The sequence below is a fragment of the Austrofundulus limnaeus genome, unplaced genomic scaffold (assembly GCF_001266775.1).
Source record: "Austrofundulus limnaeus strain Quisiro unplaced genomic scaffold, Austrofundulus_limnaeus-1.0 Scaffold11, whole genome shotgun sequence".
Lineage (NCBI taxonomy): Eukaryota > Metazoa > Chordata > Actinopteri > Cyprinodontiformes > Rivulidae > Austrofundulus > Austrofundulus limnaeus.
The window spans coordinates 296,066-313,653 of NW_013952413.1; the positions used below are offsets into that span (position 1 = coordinate 296,066).

The window sequence follows — 17,588 nt, forward strand, 5'->3', positions numbered from 1 at the left end:
AAAAAAATTACAAAACTAAACAGCCTACAGTATTTTTACAGTCTTGATTTTACAGTTAAAATACATGTTTATCAAATAAAGTCTAATGTTACAACTAATCAGGGATCCCTTTAAATTTACTCACAAGAAAATAACACAGTGATTAAATAGTTAACAAAAATGGCAACTAAATTGAGGTAAAAATGAAATGTACTTCATCTAAATCAGCTACACTACCAGCTAACATAACAGAGGCGTATCTTTAATGCAACAAAGTGATCTTCCTAGAAAGTTGCCTCGACCTTCCTCCAACCCAAAGTGATAAACACGCAGGTGTGTGTGGATGTGGGAGGTGTTTTGTACACWGACACCTCAGCTCTGTTGACTCTAGGCTCGGTGTGAGTCCGTGGATGCAGAAACACACACGTATACACACACGCAGGGAATGCTGTGGTACCAATGGGAGATTCCAAGGTACTGTGTGAAGTGGAGTGGATGTGAAGGACACCAATCAGGTGAACTCTGTGAGTTTTATTTACTGGACAGGCAGTGAATGCAGTATATATTTATCTTTGTTTAAATACAGTAACAAGAAGTTAAATGAACGTGAGTTTACGTGTGTAGGTTGTGTCGTTTTGCATCAGCTACTGCACTGAACTTACTGCACTTGAGCACGTTTTGTTTTTAGTTAAAATAATAAGGGTAAACTATTATACTTACAGTCGCTCTAGCAGTCTGAGGTCCTGGAAGGCTCCTCTCTCAATGACACTGATTTGGTTGTCCTCCAGATGACTAATATGATGGACACAGACAAGAAAATAATGAGAAAACATCAGCGGCTGTCATCACAGGTGACACCAGAATGTCTTTCGAAATGTTCAATTTAAATTCCTAATTGGAAAGAATTTGCGTAGTCTAAACAGCTGAAAATGAAAAATCTCCCTTTCTAGCCACGCAGGGAACAAGAGAGACACTTGCACTCATTGTATAAACACATAATCAGTGCACCGAACAAATTAATCTGGCGTAAAACAAAAGCTGAAAACATTGATGACAGTCGGCACATAACAAATGTTACAATCGACTAAGCCAAAACAAATAATTAACAACCAACTCTTCAGTGAATTTTTTTCTCCATTTTTCTTCTGGCTTTCATGTGGTCCTCCCAAAATAACACATATTTCTCTCTTTTCTCTTCCCCTTCTCTCTGTGAGTTGTCATCTTATAGAGGCCAACTAAGGTTTTCCAGATGGGACAAATGAAGGAGCAGGAGAACAGCTCAACAAAAGCCTGTGTGTATATTTTCTGTCTGATGATGTTAAAGATCTTCACAAAGGGAGAGAACGGACATAAACTAAACCTACTGATGTAAGTCAGAAGAGGAAMGCAAGAAAAGGTAAAATATGTTAGAAAAGTAGTCAGCGTGACAAAACTGAGTGGGAGAGGTGTGAGAATGAAGACAATGAGATTTAATTAAAAACAGACAGAGTCTTGGCTGAGTTGTAGACGTTTTGTTGAAAGTATGGCAGGACATTGTTACATATAATCACACCACACTCCTGTCAAGATAACTTGTTTTGATACCAGTAAGAGCAGATTTTACTAACATAATTACAAGCTTACAAGTCAGAATTGAAGTTAAGTACTGTATTTCTGAAGTAGGAATTAAAATTATTTTTAAGGTCTCCTCAGATTATAAAAGAAAAGGTTCATTAGAAATACTATAGTATTGCAAACTATATATAGTATGTATATATATTTGTAAAAAAATTGACAGTTTTGACATTCTGAGATTTTAATATTGTTAAATAGTATTCAAAAAAAAGAACAAGCAGCAGCCAAAAATGAAAGGTTTAGAATTCCCTTCTGGAGCGGGAGATCAACAGGCGGATTGGCGTAGCGTCTGCTGTAAAGCGGGCGCTGTACCGGTCCGTCGTGGTGAAGAGAGAGCTGAGTCAGAAAGCGAAGCTCTCGATTTACCGGTCGATCTACGTTCCTACCCTCATCTATGGTCATGAGCTTTGGGTCATGACCGAAAGAACGAGGTCTCGGATACAAGCGGCTGAAATGGGTTTCCTCCGCAGGGTGGCTGGGCTCTCCCTTAGAGATAGGGTGAGAAGCTCGGTCATCCGGGAGGGACTCAGAGTAGAGCCGCTGCTCCTCCACGTCGAGAGGAGCCAGTTGAGGTGGCTCGGGCATCTGGTGAGGATGCCTCCTGGACGCCTCCCTGGTGAGGTATTCCGGGCACGTCCCACCGGGAGGAGGCCCCGAGGAAGACCCAGGACACGCTGGAGGGACTATGTCTCTCGGCTGGCCTGGGAACGCCTTGGAGTTCCCCCGGAGGAGCTGGAAGAAGTGGCTGGGGAGAGGGAGGTCTGGGCCTCCCTTCTGAAGCTGCTGCCCCCGCGACCCGACCCCGGATAGGTGGAAGAAAATGGATGGATGGATGGAAATCCCTTCCCCGCTTTCGTTTTAAGTTTTAAACTAAGATCATCTTATGATTAGAATAGATATATGGATTCTAATTTATCTTTTAAATTTGCACAGTGTTCCGAACAATGCCATTTGTGTCTTTTTGAATGTTTGCACCCCTGTTGGTCCTAGTTTRCTAGAAATCTCGTGTGAACTTATCGACATAGCTGGAAATATCCACCAAGACCTGCTTATTTCCCCCCCAAAATGAAAATGCAACTGATTTCACTTGATGAATGATGCACAGATTCCTTTTCATGCTTTAGCTTTTTTGTTTTTGACACCACGCCACATCCTTCATTTGGCTTCTTCTTGGTGGCAGAAACAGGATAAACACAAATAAAAAATGAAACAAAAAACTGTATAGAAGATGTCATAYGCATGCAGATATGTAGCACCTGTAGCTATCCACCATTAATCATAATTTCCTGTGTGGCCATAATGAATACCTCATGTTTAGTTGTAGCGGCACTTTTTTGATGTTTTTCCCTCAGAAAAGCCAAGAAAAAGCTAGATCAAGACATAACGTTAAATAAGTCTTAAAGTTTATTTGTCCAAATGAGGGATCAACCAAACATTGATTTACTAAATGATGTTTTGAGGACCATGGGATGTTAAGCCAAACACATGGTGCGGGGAGTCGATGCTGGCGTACAGATCTGATGAAGTATTGTTTTCACATTGTTCTTTATCGGCCATTAGTCATCCACAGAGATGAAGAGAGGAGGAGAATAGAGCACACACAAGTTTAGATTTCATGCGTTTGGAGACAGGAGAGCCTAATATTCGTTTTGCTCAGCCATAATGAAAACCACAATGATGTCACCTTTTAGCAAAGTGTGGTAACTTGAGCCCTGAATGAAAACAAGGAAACACATCGAGGTTTATTAACTTCTCCTTAGGTTTACACACAACGAGTGAGACCGCATTCATTTACCTTTTAGCAAACTGTGAAAACTTGATCACTAAATGAAAACAATTAAGGACACACTTCAGGGATTATAAACACTACTCGCAGCTTACTCACAGTGGGTGAGACCTGATAAACTTTGCATTAACTTGAGCATTAACCTCAAGTTTTTCACGTCCAACCAAATTTGTTCAGAATCACTCGATTCTGTCACAGGCTGGAACAGATCTTGCAACACGTGCCTGCCAAAGATATTACCCTAAGTGTTGCGCCTGCAGAGGCAAATTGTGTTTGCAGCAAATGACTCTCCACACTGCTGGACATAAGTAAATGTTTCTGGACAAGCAAGTGATGACAAATGCTTGGCCAGATTGCATTTTGTGGTCTTAATAAGGTACTTTATTGAGATCAGATATAGACATGGAAGGTTTAAAATGTCAACAAATCAGTCCGATTAACATGATTTTATTTTTGTACTCTGCAACCACACCGCATGGTTATGTACCAAMTAATTTAGCATTTTAGATGTTTTTAACGAATTCTTTTAACATGGAAGTATTTCCTAGGATGGCCCTAGAGAGAGAGAGTTGCAACACTCATACTGACTTCCATGGCAAAAATGGAATGCGGAAGTCACGTGGGTCAGGGAGCTGGCGATAGTTGCAAAAAGTAGCAGAACTAGCATTAAACGCAGGTAATTATCTGTGTTTTCAATTTTATTAAATGATTAAAGATTCATTTATTAACGATTTACTTATTGACAATTGACAATTTTATTACTTTAATAGTAATTTTACACAAAATTTAATATTTTTTGTTTTTTGATTTTTTTCACAATGAAGACTGTTATTTTGTCATCTAATATATTCTTAACTTGAAACAGTTTTATTAAAATAAATATTTTAATCAGTGAATTACTAATTCACAATAGCTCTCTGGCTATAAGCACATATGCTCAGTTCATTTGAAAAAACAAAAATGAAATATAGATTTGCTTCAGTCACAGCAGTAAAATTGCTTTATTGTAGGATGTAGATATGAAGGCAAGTTGGAGCAGAGTTCCTAGCTCCTGACATGTAGGTAGGCTTATAGCATTCATGCTAGCATGGTAACACCAGAAAGCTTTAAAGGCACAGCGTGTAGGATTTGTTGTTTTCAGCGACATCTAGTGGTTGAGTGGTTGAATCATCCTCCCTGGTCCTCCCCCCACCCCCAACCCCGCTTCCAAACACAAACGAGTTGCTACGGTGTCTCTCAACCGCGATGTCTACCAGCAGCTTCAGGGCTAGTGATGTTTCAAGTGGTAAGATTATGAGCTTTAATATGTAAAATTATCCCAGCTACAATGACAGACAACAAATATTACATTTATAGTTTCACAACTAAAACCGTTTTTGACGCCGCCACCGCAGTTTGTCCTTCATGAGCCTTCGTAGACAAGATGGTGGTGCAAGATGGCGGCTGCCTGTACTGGCGACCCGCAACCATGGAGATATAAACAGCTTTTAATAAGGTAAAAATAATAAAACAAGGTCTTTGTCTGCAATGATTAGGCATGTTTTTTTTATTATTGTCATTAGTGATTATCTCAATTTCGGCTAAAATAATTGACAAAATCCTACACACTGAGCCTTTAAAATGGGTACTGTTATTCTTGCTTTTATGTGCATAACAATGTTATAAACCATGGTAGACATGCTTATGTTGATCAGGATGTTGTTTTTTATCAATAAATTTGATCTGTAGTCAGTATGTATTTTACCATGCAGTCTCGTTTCCCTCGTTCTGTTCGCTTAAACAGACTGACGGCGCTGCTCTGTTTGGAATTGTTGAGAGCTACATGAACCACGTTACCGTGCATTGACTAGTTCAAAGAGTGTCGGAACTCTCTCTCTCTCTTTAGGGCTCTGGGATTGATAATAAGTAATTACACATTTATTCATAAGTAGAACATTTAAAATGTATCTTTTTTTTCTAATTCTAGAAGAATGCTGTTAAAACTATGAGCAAAGACTTCCCATAGGAAGTATTCCTGTAGCCAAATTGACCCTCGGTCCCCAGTCTGTGTGTAAGGTAGAAACATTGGTCTTGTGAATACCATTAATGCCTTTTTGACTAAAGATAAGGGTAAAAGTTTCCATGTTGCTTTTGTCCGTTCCTTGATCAAAATGAAGAATGGGAGTGTGTGTGAGTGCCTATTTAAGTTTCTGCTTCCTCAGACTATCTCCTCTTTCCCAAGCCATCTCCTCTCAATTTCTTTTAAGAGATTTGGAGTGGGTAAATGTCACAGCAGTTTATCACCAACCACATGAAACAAGCTGCTCACCCGTCACATGCAAACACACGCAGTCTACTTTCCCTTCCCTGGTAGTTCTTGTCCTTATTTTTAAACACAAATCAAACACTAGATGTTTTTTTTTCCAGTATTTATTTAAGCATAGATAAAGTTATGGCTAAATTAACTGAAATTAGTTCCAATATTTGACAAAAACACGATTTAAGTTTAGCAAATGTGAATGCACATTTAGAAAAAGAAAAAAAAACTCATTCCGACTCTTTGGTGTAGTTTGTAACGGGAGTGTATTTTTATCTGTCAGTCTGGTTAAAACTGAGTGAGGAGGGAAGCTGCATGCAGCCAACAGTGATTATAGTCATTTAAACCCTCACACACACACAGGAACGCACACATTTACACAAACACATACACACACACGTTTCAGAGACTTTAAGCAAAAGAGTGAAAGTCAGTGAAGTCAATTAGGACAGCCAAGAGGAGATAAGGAGTTACACTCTGCTGGTTGACGCCATTTAAATGATCAGTGTCTAAAATTTACTTTTTGACTCCCCAGTCAATATTAACAGATTTTTAAAAAGCACCAGCCAAGCACGTTTCATCAATATGACAAACTGCCTTTCTACATTTTGATGAATGTTGTTTTATTTTTCATTAAATGCCATTAAGAGGCATTATATTTAATCTAAACTCAAAACTTCTTAAATACAGGAAGTCTTTAGCTCATAAGATTTGTGTTACTATATTTAAAGATTAAAGATAAAAATTAGCACAATTGTCTTATAAACTTCAAATTATTCATTTTAATCAACTTTGACATCCTTCATCAAGACTTCTTTTACTACCATAATCATCCACAGATTTTTARTCACTCATTTTTTATACAATGTTTTATTGGGAATTATGTACTTTTTTAGGTTTAGATTGTTGGACGAAAATGTCAAGCAGCCGAAAAGAGTTTCCGCCGCAGGGTGTCTGGGCTCTCCCTTAGAGATAGGGTGAGAAGCTCGGTCATCCGGGAAGGACTCAGAGTAGAGCCGCTGCTCCTCCACGTCGAGAGGAGCCAGTTGAGGTGGCTCGGGCATCTGGTTACCCGAACGCCTCCCTGATGAGGTGTTCCGGGCACATCCCACTGGGAGAAGACCTAGAGGAAGACCCAGGACACGGTACAGGGACTACGTTTCTCGGATGGCCTGGGAACACCTTGGGATTTCCCCAGAGGAGCTGGCCCAAGTGGCTGGGGAGAGGGAAGTCTGGGTCTCTCTGCTTAGGCTGCTGCCCCCGCGACCCGACCCCAGATAAGTGGAAGAAAACCGATGGACGGGCAAAGAGCAGCCAAAAGAAAAAAAAACAATACAATCCATTCTTCAATTAACACAAAATTTTGAAAAAAATAAAACATTTCACCTTGGCCTGAACCAATGGATTCAGTTAACACAGCTCATTTCTCAGTCCTCAAAAGCAACACCATTTTGTGAAAAACAGCTGAACTCACCAGTTATGATGCATAAAATTAGTAGTGAGTGGATCATTTACTTTTTAGAGAAAAAAAAGGCCAAAAAATAATCATTTTAAATGGGTATGTGAGTATTTTAAAGGTAAGCTAGTGAAAACAATTTTATGTAAAAAATTTTGTTGAACTTCAAAAGTTGTTTTTTTAAGGCACAATGACTCAAAATTTCAGGCATGCCATTGTCCACARGTTACATTTCATCACGCTGTAACCATTTAGACATCACCTTGTCGTGTCTAGGTATTTTGTGTTATTCTCTGCCTGTTAATGGCATGTTACCTCACAATTATTCCATTACTTAACCTTGTAAATAACCATTAATTATGGAGTTTAACTGCTTGAAGAGGACGCTCACATTCYCTTACCTGTAAGACCTCGTTAAGATGGGAAACTTTATTTTATAGAGACTTGTTTCCCTTATAGGTATATACAGCCCCATTTGGTAAATAAAGCTCTGACATAATTGCTACAGCATGGCAGTGTTTTTTCTTTGTTAATGGCAGCACTTTTATGGATTCGAATATAGGTTACAATGGGGTAATAAAGAGCTCACATAAAATGCAACAACTTTAAAATGACAGCAGAACCTGATTTGTTSAGACTAATTCTGCCCTGTTGAAAAGTTGGAGCTACCAACAAGGACTTAATCTAAACCATCAATGTGTCTTTTAGACACTTTTAGATTTTTTTAAGTTTATATTAATAAAAAAAGATGAAAAACTCACAGAATTCTGAGGTTCTTGAGGCCAGAGAAGTCCACTTTTGTGATTCTAGTGATGTTGTTTCTGTTCAAATCCCTACAAAGAGACAAACATAGAGATTACACATCAGGCTGGCAGTATAGCATCAAGGCTGGTCATCAGTAAAACTGAATTTTTATTGATTCAGCTCAGTGTTGGTAATGCATAGCAAAGCACRTCATGTGACAATCGATTATTTAAAAAGTCTCAAATTAGTCGTGACTACCAAACGAACATTTATCTGTGTGTCTGTTTTCTCACACCCAAACATGTAAATGCAGTACGCCGGAGCGTGAGAATGCCCTACAGCTCCTGAGGCCACACACATATATACAGCACACAAACATACAAACACAACCACAAATCAAAACATGCAAACATTCCTACTGTACAGGCACCATGAACGTTGCCCTTGCTGAACTCGATGTGAAAAGGCAAAATTTCCAGAATGAAAACATGGGGGGGGGKGGGGGGGGTGGGAGACTTTTTTTCTTTCTTTCCATCATCACCGTTTAAAAGCTCATTGTGTTTCCTGGCTGCCATTCAATCTGTTTTAACTCTGGGTGTACAATGTATACATAATGCAATATGAACTGACACCCCGCGTGTGTGTGTATATAGACTGGTTCCTTTTAAATGAGTGCGCTGTTTATTGAAACGCTGTCCCACAGAAGGAATTAGGCAAAGGAAAAAGAAAAACACACACACCGAGTTAGGGTATGAATAACGCCCCCCATTTTCTTTTCCCCTCTTATTTCACACACATTCAGTGCTAACTTTCAGACACATACCCACACATAAACAGAGGAGTCTGGGTTTCTCAGGGCTGTGAGCCTGTGTGTTTTTCATAATGCACCTAAACATTTATAAATCTGATTTAAGACCATATTAGGTTACAAAAGGTCTCCCCATACYGCYGTGGCAAGCGCTGCTAATAAGAGCCATACCATGGACTGAGACTGGGAGGGCTGGTGTWGGACATACCAGCACTTCCTTCAAGCCCAAACTGGGGTCCACGGCCCACCAGGGCGCCCTTGAAAGGATTCTAGTGTAATGCATAGTTTCAATCTCTTATCTGATCCAGTGGGAGGTTACATAAATGACTGTTCTGATTGATGATTCCCACACAGTACTGCAAAGATTCTGAAGGACGCTTATGAGACACAAGCAGGTTCTCCGAATAAAATTCCTTTCAAGTATGATTTAGAGCAACAACAGAAATAAATCTCGTAGTCAGAGTCGTTTTATAGTGATGTAACTTAAAATATCAAAGTAACATCTTTTGAAATATGGGTTTAGCGCTAAATATTTTAAGAATGTTGAAAGGTTTTGTTTTAGATCGTTTTTCTTTTATTTCCTAGTCTTTCTATTGATAAATTCATTTTAGAAATGAATAAAATCATTTTGGTTGCATATGTAATCGCATGTTGTGATTTAAACCATTAGAACAGGGCTATTCAACTAAATTGCACCGGGGGCCACAGTTATTGCAGATCAACAGCTCAGAGGCCCAACATCCAGCAATTAAAGTTATTATGTAAATAAACCAAGTATTACAAAGACCTGTTACCTTTGAAATAGTTTATTTTGCTGCATTTAATCATGAATATACAGAACCCTATGTGATAAAAGTAGTGATAATTAAACAATATCAAAACCAAGAAATAGCAAATTTTGCCTCAGATTTGACACAAATATTATTTTAACATCTCTGACTTGCCAAATGTTTTAACCAATTTATTTTCACTTTCATTGTTTTATATTCAACTGCTTGCAGTTTTAACTGTCTTCAATGTGCATAGAAGTGTTTTTACTAGCTTGTAGGCAAGATTTTGATGTTTCTGTAGATACCAAACATGTCTATGTTTAACTAAAATAACTTGGAGTAATTAAAGTAGAAATCCAGGGGTTTGGGCTTAAGAGATGAATAAACCAACTGGCGGGCCGAACTTTGGTCACTAGCGGGCCGGATGTGGCCCACGGGCCACCAATTRAATAGCCCTGCATTAGAAGAATCAAACCATTATAAAAATAATTCTGGTTTTCTTGAGTATAACTGATCATTACTGTAAGAGAGAAGCMCTGAAAAAAATTAAAAACTATTTTGAACATGATGAAAAATCTGCTGCAGTATTGATTTATCATTTGGAGYGCGAAGACAGAGCTGTTTTCATCGTTAAGCATATTTTTTTGAGTTGATGTGCAATCCCAGGTTTCCTCACTTCTGAGCAGATACCAGATGGCAATCAATTTGAAAACATCTAATCCTCAATCCATCCTCTCACTGCACACCCCTCTGCTATCTGTCACTACCTATCTTTTTACATTTGACCACAATCTCTCATTCTTTTTTTTTTTTACTTTTCGCTCTGCCTTTCCCTCTCATTTATCTTAAATCTCTCTCGAGGTTTTGCTCTCTAATGTCAGTCCATCAACCCTTCGGTTTCACCTCCTGTTCCCAGGCTTTTCCTCCACATTTTGCATTTCTCTCCAGTCTCTCACTTTTTTAGTATATCTCCCCTCTCTCGCTCCGTATCATTCACTCTTTCACAGTTGACCAAACACATTTTCTATGCCTTCATCTGTTTTTTTTTTCTTTTCTCCATCCATAATCTCTTCTTTTATCTCAATCCCTCACTTTTTTACAGCTGGCTACATTTTTCCTTTTTTTTTCTCTTTCAACCTCTAATCTCTCTCCCCTTATCTTCATCTTTCTCTTGTTCACAGTGGAAACTCCTGCGCTCAGCGAGGAGATGGCTTCATGGTCCAACAAACAGTTYGGATGCAGATCCAGGTGGATCTCAATGGCATCTACGTATCCTGCATCACCTYGCAGAAACGGAGCAAGTCAAAGCTCCTGCCAGAGCAGAAGATGTGGTTTGAAAACACAATGTATAAAYTTGCCAAATGAATAAAACTCTCAAAGAATTTTTATCGTGAAGCAAACGCTTTATTGAATTGTTCAAAATGAACAAGGTTTGTTTGCTAAACTGTTGCAGGGATTGTAAGGTAATCAATCGCTGATACCCATTGATTATTTCTAGAGAATTTTGATCAAATACACCCAATATTTCACAAGATATTTTGCTWACAAAGACACAAAGTAAACTATCMTTTTACTTTTGAKWATTAGTTATTGCAACTARTATGCATTTCAGTACCWTYCAATGCTCCAACTTAACTGACCTTTTTGTCAAACATCTAAATGAATCAGCAGATTAAAATACCACGGTGGTAATTAACAATTGGTTCACCTAATTATTATGTAAAAATAAAACTGCTGAGATGCTGACCACATACAACTGATTGTGAATCAGTAAATGAAGCATTGTACAAAAGCTGCCACCAAAAATAAATGGAAACTTCAGCTCAGCTCTGCAAACTCTGCAGTGCCATGTGTTTGCTTGAGTTTGCTGATTTATTCTAAACTGAGTTGATTCCAAAGTTTTCCAAGAATTAAGCAGTAATTTTAGAGTATATTGCTCATTAAGAAAAACTAAAACATTTGGTATGTTAATAATAGGGTTGGGCGTATCAGTTCAAGTATCAATACCAAGAAAAATATCTGTATCAGATCAATACAAGACTAAAGAGATTGACTCTTGTTTACAGTTTTTGCACCACCGACATTAGAACAGAGTCTTTAAAATGTTTGGATTTAGTCATTACATCAGGCCTGTGTGCAATGGAAGSTATTTGTTGTTGTGTTGTTGACATTGTTAAGTGTGTATTTGGTTACGTTGTTGCTTCTTTTTTGTTATTTTGCACTAGCGACATTTTTCTTTTAAAAAATCATTTAGTAGAAGGTAATAGGGGAGTTGTTTACTTTTATATAGTTAAGTTTTATTTTGCTGTAGTTAGTTAATACAAAAGATTTTTATTTTCCCAAAATCTTTGTCCTGTCTTTTATCATAATTGTCCAACTAAAGACAAAATCACAATATTAATCAAAGTAGAAGGTAATAGGGGAGTTGTTTACTTTTATATAGTTAAGTTTTATTTTGCTGTAGTTAGTTAATACAAAAGAGTTTTATTTGCCTAAAATCTTTGTCCTGTGTTTTATCATAACTGACTAACGAAAGACAAAATTATTSAATGAACATGCGTGTCCGGATCGGATTCGGTGTATTTACATGGCATCGATATCTAAATGTCCAATATCGCCAACCCAAGTTAATATAACTTGACTTTTAATTAACAAAAAAAGACTAATTTTACTTATTAAAAAGATACAGGCGATATAAAGTTGTGTTTGKGAAGAGAGAGATCTGTCTGTTGAACAACTGAGTTTTTCAGACACAAAKCCTTTGTGAAGCAGCCAGTTCTGTGCACCTGCTCTGTTTAAAGCGCCGCTGTTCATCCTTCAAACAGTGAAGCTTAACTTAGCTTTAAATTTTAAACTGACCAGCTGGCAGTCAGACAACCAACAGGAGGCTTTAACACAAAAGCCTTAACCACTGTTTCCATTACAGGCAGAGATAAGGGGTGTGTGTGTAATTCTGATGGGGGAAGGGAAGAAGACAAGAATGCAAACATCAGGTGTGAAGGGAATTAATGCTCTAAGTAACAGACACTTAACTCTTACCCCTTTTTGTAGTCTGAGTGATTTTGATTTGCAGCCTGTTTCGTTTTACTCACACACAAATGGTGCTGCACCTTAAAGACAATGAGGGAACTTATGATAGACAAATAACTATTAAAAGTTTAAGTTAAACAACTGACAAATCAGGTGATCCCCAAGAGATCAACGGAAGGAAACTCTGAAGTGAACCCGCTGGTAAACCATGAAATACTCTCACAGAACTTGATTTAAGATGTCTGACACGTTGGGTTACCGACGGGTCAGTTGTGGTTTTCTTGCTCACCTTGACCCCCCGGTTTGAGTTCGTCTTGTTTTTGTTTTCATGACCTCTGTCCTCTTCTCTCTATCTGGCACGACAACCCTGACAAAGAACTGCAGTTTCCTCTCTCTGCGTTATCTGTCTGACACCGTGAAATTTCCTCTTTCTACTTTTGCTTTCACTCCATTGGGCACCGCGTCCACATCTTTCTCTCCCTCGTTTCTTTATCTCCTTGTCATCCTTTGTTGTCCTCCATCCAATGCTTGGTTTCCAAATGCATTCACTTCCCCTCCTAATCTTGTGTTATTTTCCACAAAGCTCTTGTAGTGCTTCGCTTTCTCAATCCTATTTTCTTGCTCGCCATCCGTCTCGCTGGTCGATAGGTATGCTCAATTTGGCTCTCTAAATCTCTCAGTTACGAAAGGAATCCTAATTGCCGTCTTCCTCTTCCTCTGAGCTCCACATTGTGTCCATCACCAGATGCACGCCGGCCGCCGCATTTGCTTCAAACCTGGCTTCTTCCACTTCAAAGGTTTAACTATGATTTTTGGCAGCCCTTGCCAAAATCTTTTGTTTTCTGTATCTCGGTAATTGTAGCCTTGACAGAAACTGTCAAGTTTACTGTTTATGGATTGTACTGTTGAGTTTTGGACAATGCAGCCAAGTAAACAAAGAAAAGGTCAAAAGTTAGAAACAAGGTTAAAATCAAATGTTTATGAAAGTATTGTGAATGATAATAAAAAACTGTTTTTACAGATTTAATGAGTGGTTCTTAACCTTTGGCCAGGAAAAATAAAGATAAATTAAGGCACTTGTGCATTATAGAGTAGTAATGTTTTACAAGTTGCTTTGCATCACTTTGGCTGTGTTGGGAGTACAATCTGTGTGACTGCAACATGTTATGGGCTCGACACACAAGGAGCGACAAACTACAGCGATTAACAGCTGTCATTGCACCCAGGGTGAAACCCGACACACGGGACGCGATAGTGATGGCAGCATTGCAAATCGCGCTCTTGGGTCACTTGTCTTCATGAAGTTTAATTGGTTCTTAACTACTGCTCTTGTAACAGTTATTGGTGGTTTGCAAAAAAGCGGGGTGTGCATTATGGGCATGTAAACCAAACAAATCTTGCGATGCTAATGATACTGAAAAACAAACGCACACCTAGATACAATTTTATGAGTAAAAACTTACCGGATGACTTCAACCTGGCGCCAACGAATTCCCACAAAGCTGCCTTTTTTAGTAATCGCTTGGTGAAAGTGTTAGCTAACTGCAGTGTGTAGCATACTCTCCGCTCGTTGGTCAGTCAATGAAACCCTCAATGATTGGTTGTACGCTAAGCGACAGCGAAAAAAGTTGAACATTTTTCAACTTTCACATGTCGCGTCGCAAGCTCGCGTGTGCACGTCTACGTGTAAAAGCGAGAAATTTCACATGCACTATTTTCGCCGGTCGCTTGGCTGGAGGAGGGCAAGCGATTGTCGTCTCACCGCACAACTTCCATAGGAAATTAATGGAGAGCGAGGGACGTCGCCTCCCGTGTGTCGAGCCCTTTATGAGTGCAATGCCTGTTGTAAAACTATTATTTTACTATACTTCATTTTCAGATTTAAAAAGCAGATCCATCTGCCTTTTGCAATGAATACTTTTACTGCTCATGCATTCTTCATGTTCTTTATAAGACCGTTTTTGCTAAACATAGCCCTAGCCTATTAGATTTAGTTGAAATCTGCAGAACTGATGGCCCTCCTCACTAAATACCATCATAATTTTTTCTCATTTTTCTGCCCCCCATACTCAGTGTTAGTGCCACCTACAAAAGGCATTGTTTGGTGCAGATGGTAACAAACTCGCAAACTTGACCACATTAGGGAAACGCCTGCAGGCATCTTTTTATATTAGAGTTCCAAGCCAGAGTGGCTGCTGTATTTGGTTAGCTCCCTTCTGTTGGACTTTATAGAGCTGCCTTGCTTTTGTCCTGATTTACTACTGCTGTACTGTACGAGAATAGGAAGGGGTACAGGTTGAGGGGGAAACTGAGCTGCCGAGTGCAGACTTGATGGGAACGAGGCTTGATGCTGCTTTGTGAATAAACAAGGGAATACAAGAATGAGAGCGATTAGGATGAATGAGAGGCAGGGAAAAAAGTATGCGAATGGTAAAACAAAACTCAAGTGACAGAGAAATTCTCAGTGGGTTGCTGTCCGCACAGTCCACTGACCAGTTTCTCCAGAAGCTCCGAGCCTAACTGATGGTTGGACTGAAAACTAGAAATTCACTGGTCACATTCTCATGCTACATGCACAACCACACGCCCGGAAATAAGCAGAACACGAGCGTGCGTACACACAGGTGGAGTGAAAAAGTCCACACAGTGACAAAATGAAGCCCCTGCAGCAGAGATTTTCATGTGTTGCTTCGGTGACAGTGGCCAAACAAAACAGTGGCATAGCTTGTTAACATCAAACAACTCCAGGCGCACTGCACACTCACACACTAACTTATGCATTCTGGAATGACACAAACTCTCAAGTCCTCCGGTTTGAGGACTTCTGTCTCTGCCGGAGTCACAGAAGGTCGTTCGTGACTCTGGCTTGTTTCTAATGGGAACCGACCCTTTTTCTCATTATACGTCAGAGTTTCCATCTACAACCAGTTGCATGTTTAATCCATTGAAGGCATCAGAGTGAACTGTGTTCCTGCTTGTATAATGATGAGTGTGGACTGCACGTGCTGGGCTGCATGCTGTTTTTCCATGTTCTTTGTGTAAAATGAATACAAACCCGGTGTACATTTCAGCATTCTTAATTTATGTGTGCATGTATTTGTACAAAAACGTTTGCAGCCGTTTATTTTTTACTTTATGTTACAAGTTATTTGGCTGGTCCCGAAGAAATCAAAGAGTCGCTGTAAGTTTGAAAACAAACATCATTATCTCATAAAACCTGCGTTTTTTTGCAAAGTCGTCACCTGTTAGTTGCAAAAGTATCACCCTTCCCAGAACGTTAATCGCTGAGATCTTGTAACACAGAAGCAGTGCTAAGAAAAAGCAAACAGTCCAAAGCAGCAGTTAATCATACAGATGTGAAACCGACCCCAAGGTTAGCAAAACTTACTTTGAAGAAGCAATGAAGGCAAACTGTGACTTAAAAGCCCAAACTGTTCTCAACACCCAAATGAAGTGTTTTTTTTTTTTTTTTTGTGGTTTCAGTAAAAATAAAGTCACATTAGGTAAAATGTGTTACATCATCTGTGTGCTTCCTGGCGCAAATTAAAGTGATATGTAAATGTAATGAGTAATGTACACTGAACTAAAACGCACAGTAGTTTATCTTTAGGAGTTTATAAATGTTTTGGTTTGGCACAGTTGTGATAATTAGTTAGTGATAAAGCCTATGAGCAAACTCACACATGTAAAAAGTTTCGGTTCAGTTTCATTTGTCTTCGTGCGTACACCTGTTCTTTATGCAAGTGTGTGTCCTCTTTGCGTGCTGGTTGTATTTGTGTATGCGCTACATGTGAAAACAGTATCTGTGTTCGTTTTTTTTTTTTTTTACGTTGCATTCAGTTTTGTTTCATTTCCCAGAAGGACAGCGCCTGACATCGGAGCCAGCTGGCTGCTTCTTTGGCAGGCCAAAAGTCATTATATACACAGGTCAAGTGCCAGCGTGCTGGAGAAATTCGGGAAAAGAACATCACCCAGTGACCTAGAACTGGAGCCTGAATGTTGGTTAGCCTTCCTTGTGCCATCTGGTATACCATAACTGAATCAAACATAGTTGGAATAGGACTACATGGATACCACAAGATGGCCACGGATGATAGACCTGACATTAAGAGGCTGTTTGAGAACAGCGAGCTCATTGTGGGTTTTTACTTAATTTAGACTTGTCTGCTTTAGCAATAAAACTCAGCTGTATTACATCACCACCATACCCATGATAACAGTAAAAAATTACTCTTGAATCATGGCATCTATTCAACAGCTACTAAAGCATGTGTGCAAACTAAAGCTTTCTTTAAGATAATGCAAGTGTTCCACAAAAATATACAGTAAGTAGCTCCTTAGTTGACAGTAATAAACCTCTTTTTTCAACTTTAAACTGAAACCCTTCTTATTATTGTAACTCCACAAGTCCCACTTTCATCCCTTTCCTGAGATGTGTCTCAGATCAACTCATTTGAGGCTGTCTCTTTAAACCCAAATGAGGCGCTTCACACCCTATCCCCTGCAGTTTCCAGAGTGTCCCACTCTGTTCTAGTTTGATAGAGGGTGTATGTAGTGGTGCAGAAACATTTGCTTGACAAATTAATTAAAAGATGTCAACAAGGGAAGACTTGTCCATCCAGCCTAGCATGTTGGAGCCAGAGTCTGTCCCAGAGGAGAATGAAGACGGACAAACTGTAGTTAGTAAGTCCAGATCTTATTTAGCAGTTTTGTCGCAAATACTGTGATGTAATAAATGTAATTGAAAATAGAGAGAACTGAACAGGTTGAAAAATATGACCCAAAAAGGATAAAAAGATATCTTTGCAGCAGAAAAAGAGACTAAATTCAACTTTTCTGCACTCCTAAAGACTCCAAGTACAACAAAATGCACTTCAAGGCWCAGTGTGTAGGATTTTGTCAATTCTTTTAGCCGTAATTGAGATAATCACTAATGACAATAATAAAAAGCATGTCTAATCATTGCAGACAAAGACCTTGTTTTGTTATTTTTACCTTATAAAAAGCTGTTTATATCTCCATGGTCGTGGGTCGCCAGTACAGGCAGCCGCCATCTTGCACCGCCATCTTGTCTACGAAGGCTCATGAAGGACAAACTGCGGTGG

At 39.1% G+C, this 17,588-nt stretch overlaps 1 protein-coding gene across 1 annotated transcript in view; it reads right to left on the reverse strand.

Moving 5' to 3' along the window:
- The window catches only part of slit3 (slit homolog 3 (Drosophila)), a gene marked incomplete in the record, with an annotated part of 256,337 nt that overhangs the window by 231,702 nt on the left and 7,047 nt on the right, over window positions 1-17,588 (reverse strand). The window contains 2 exon segments of the mRNA XM_014001945.1: window positions 700-771; window positions 7,893-7,964. Of these exon segments, the coding sequence (XP_013857399.1) occupies window positions 700-771; window positions 7,893-7,964 (144 nt within the window).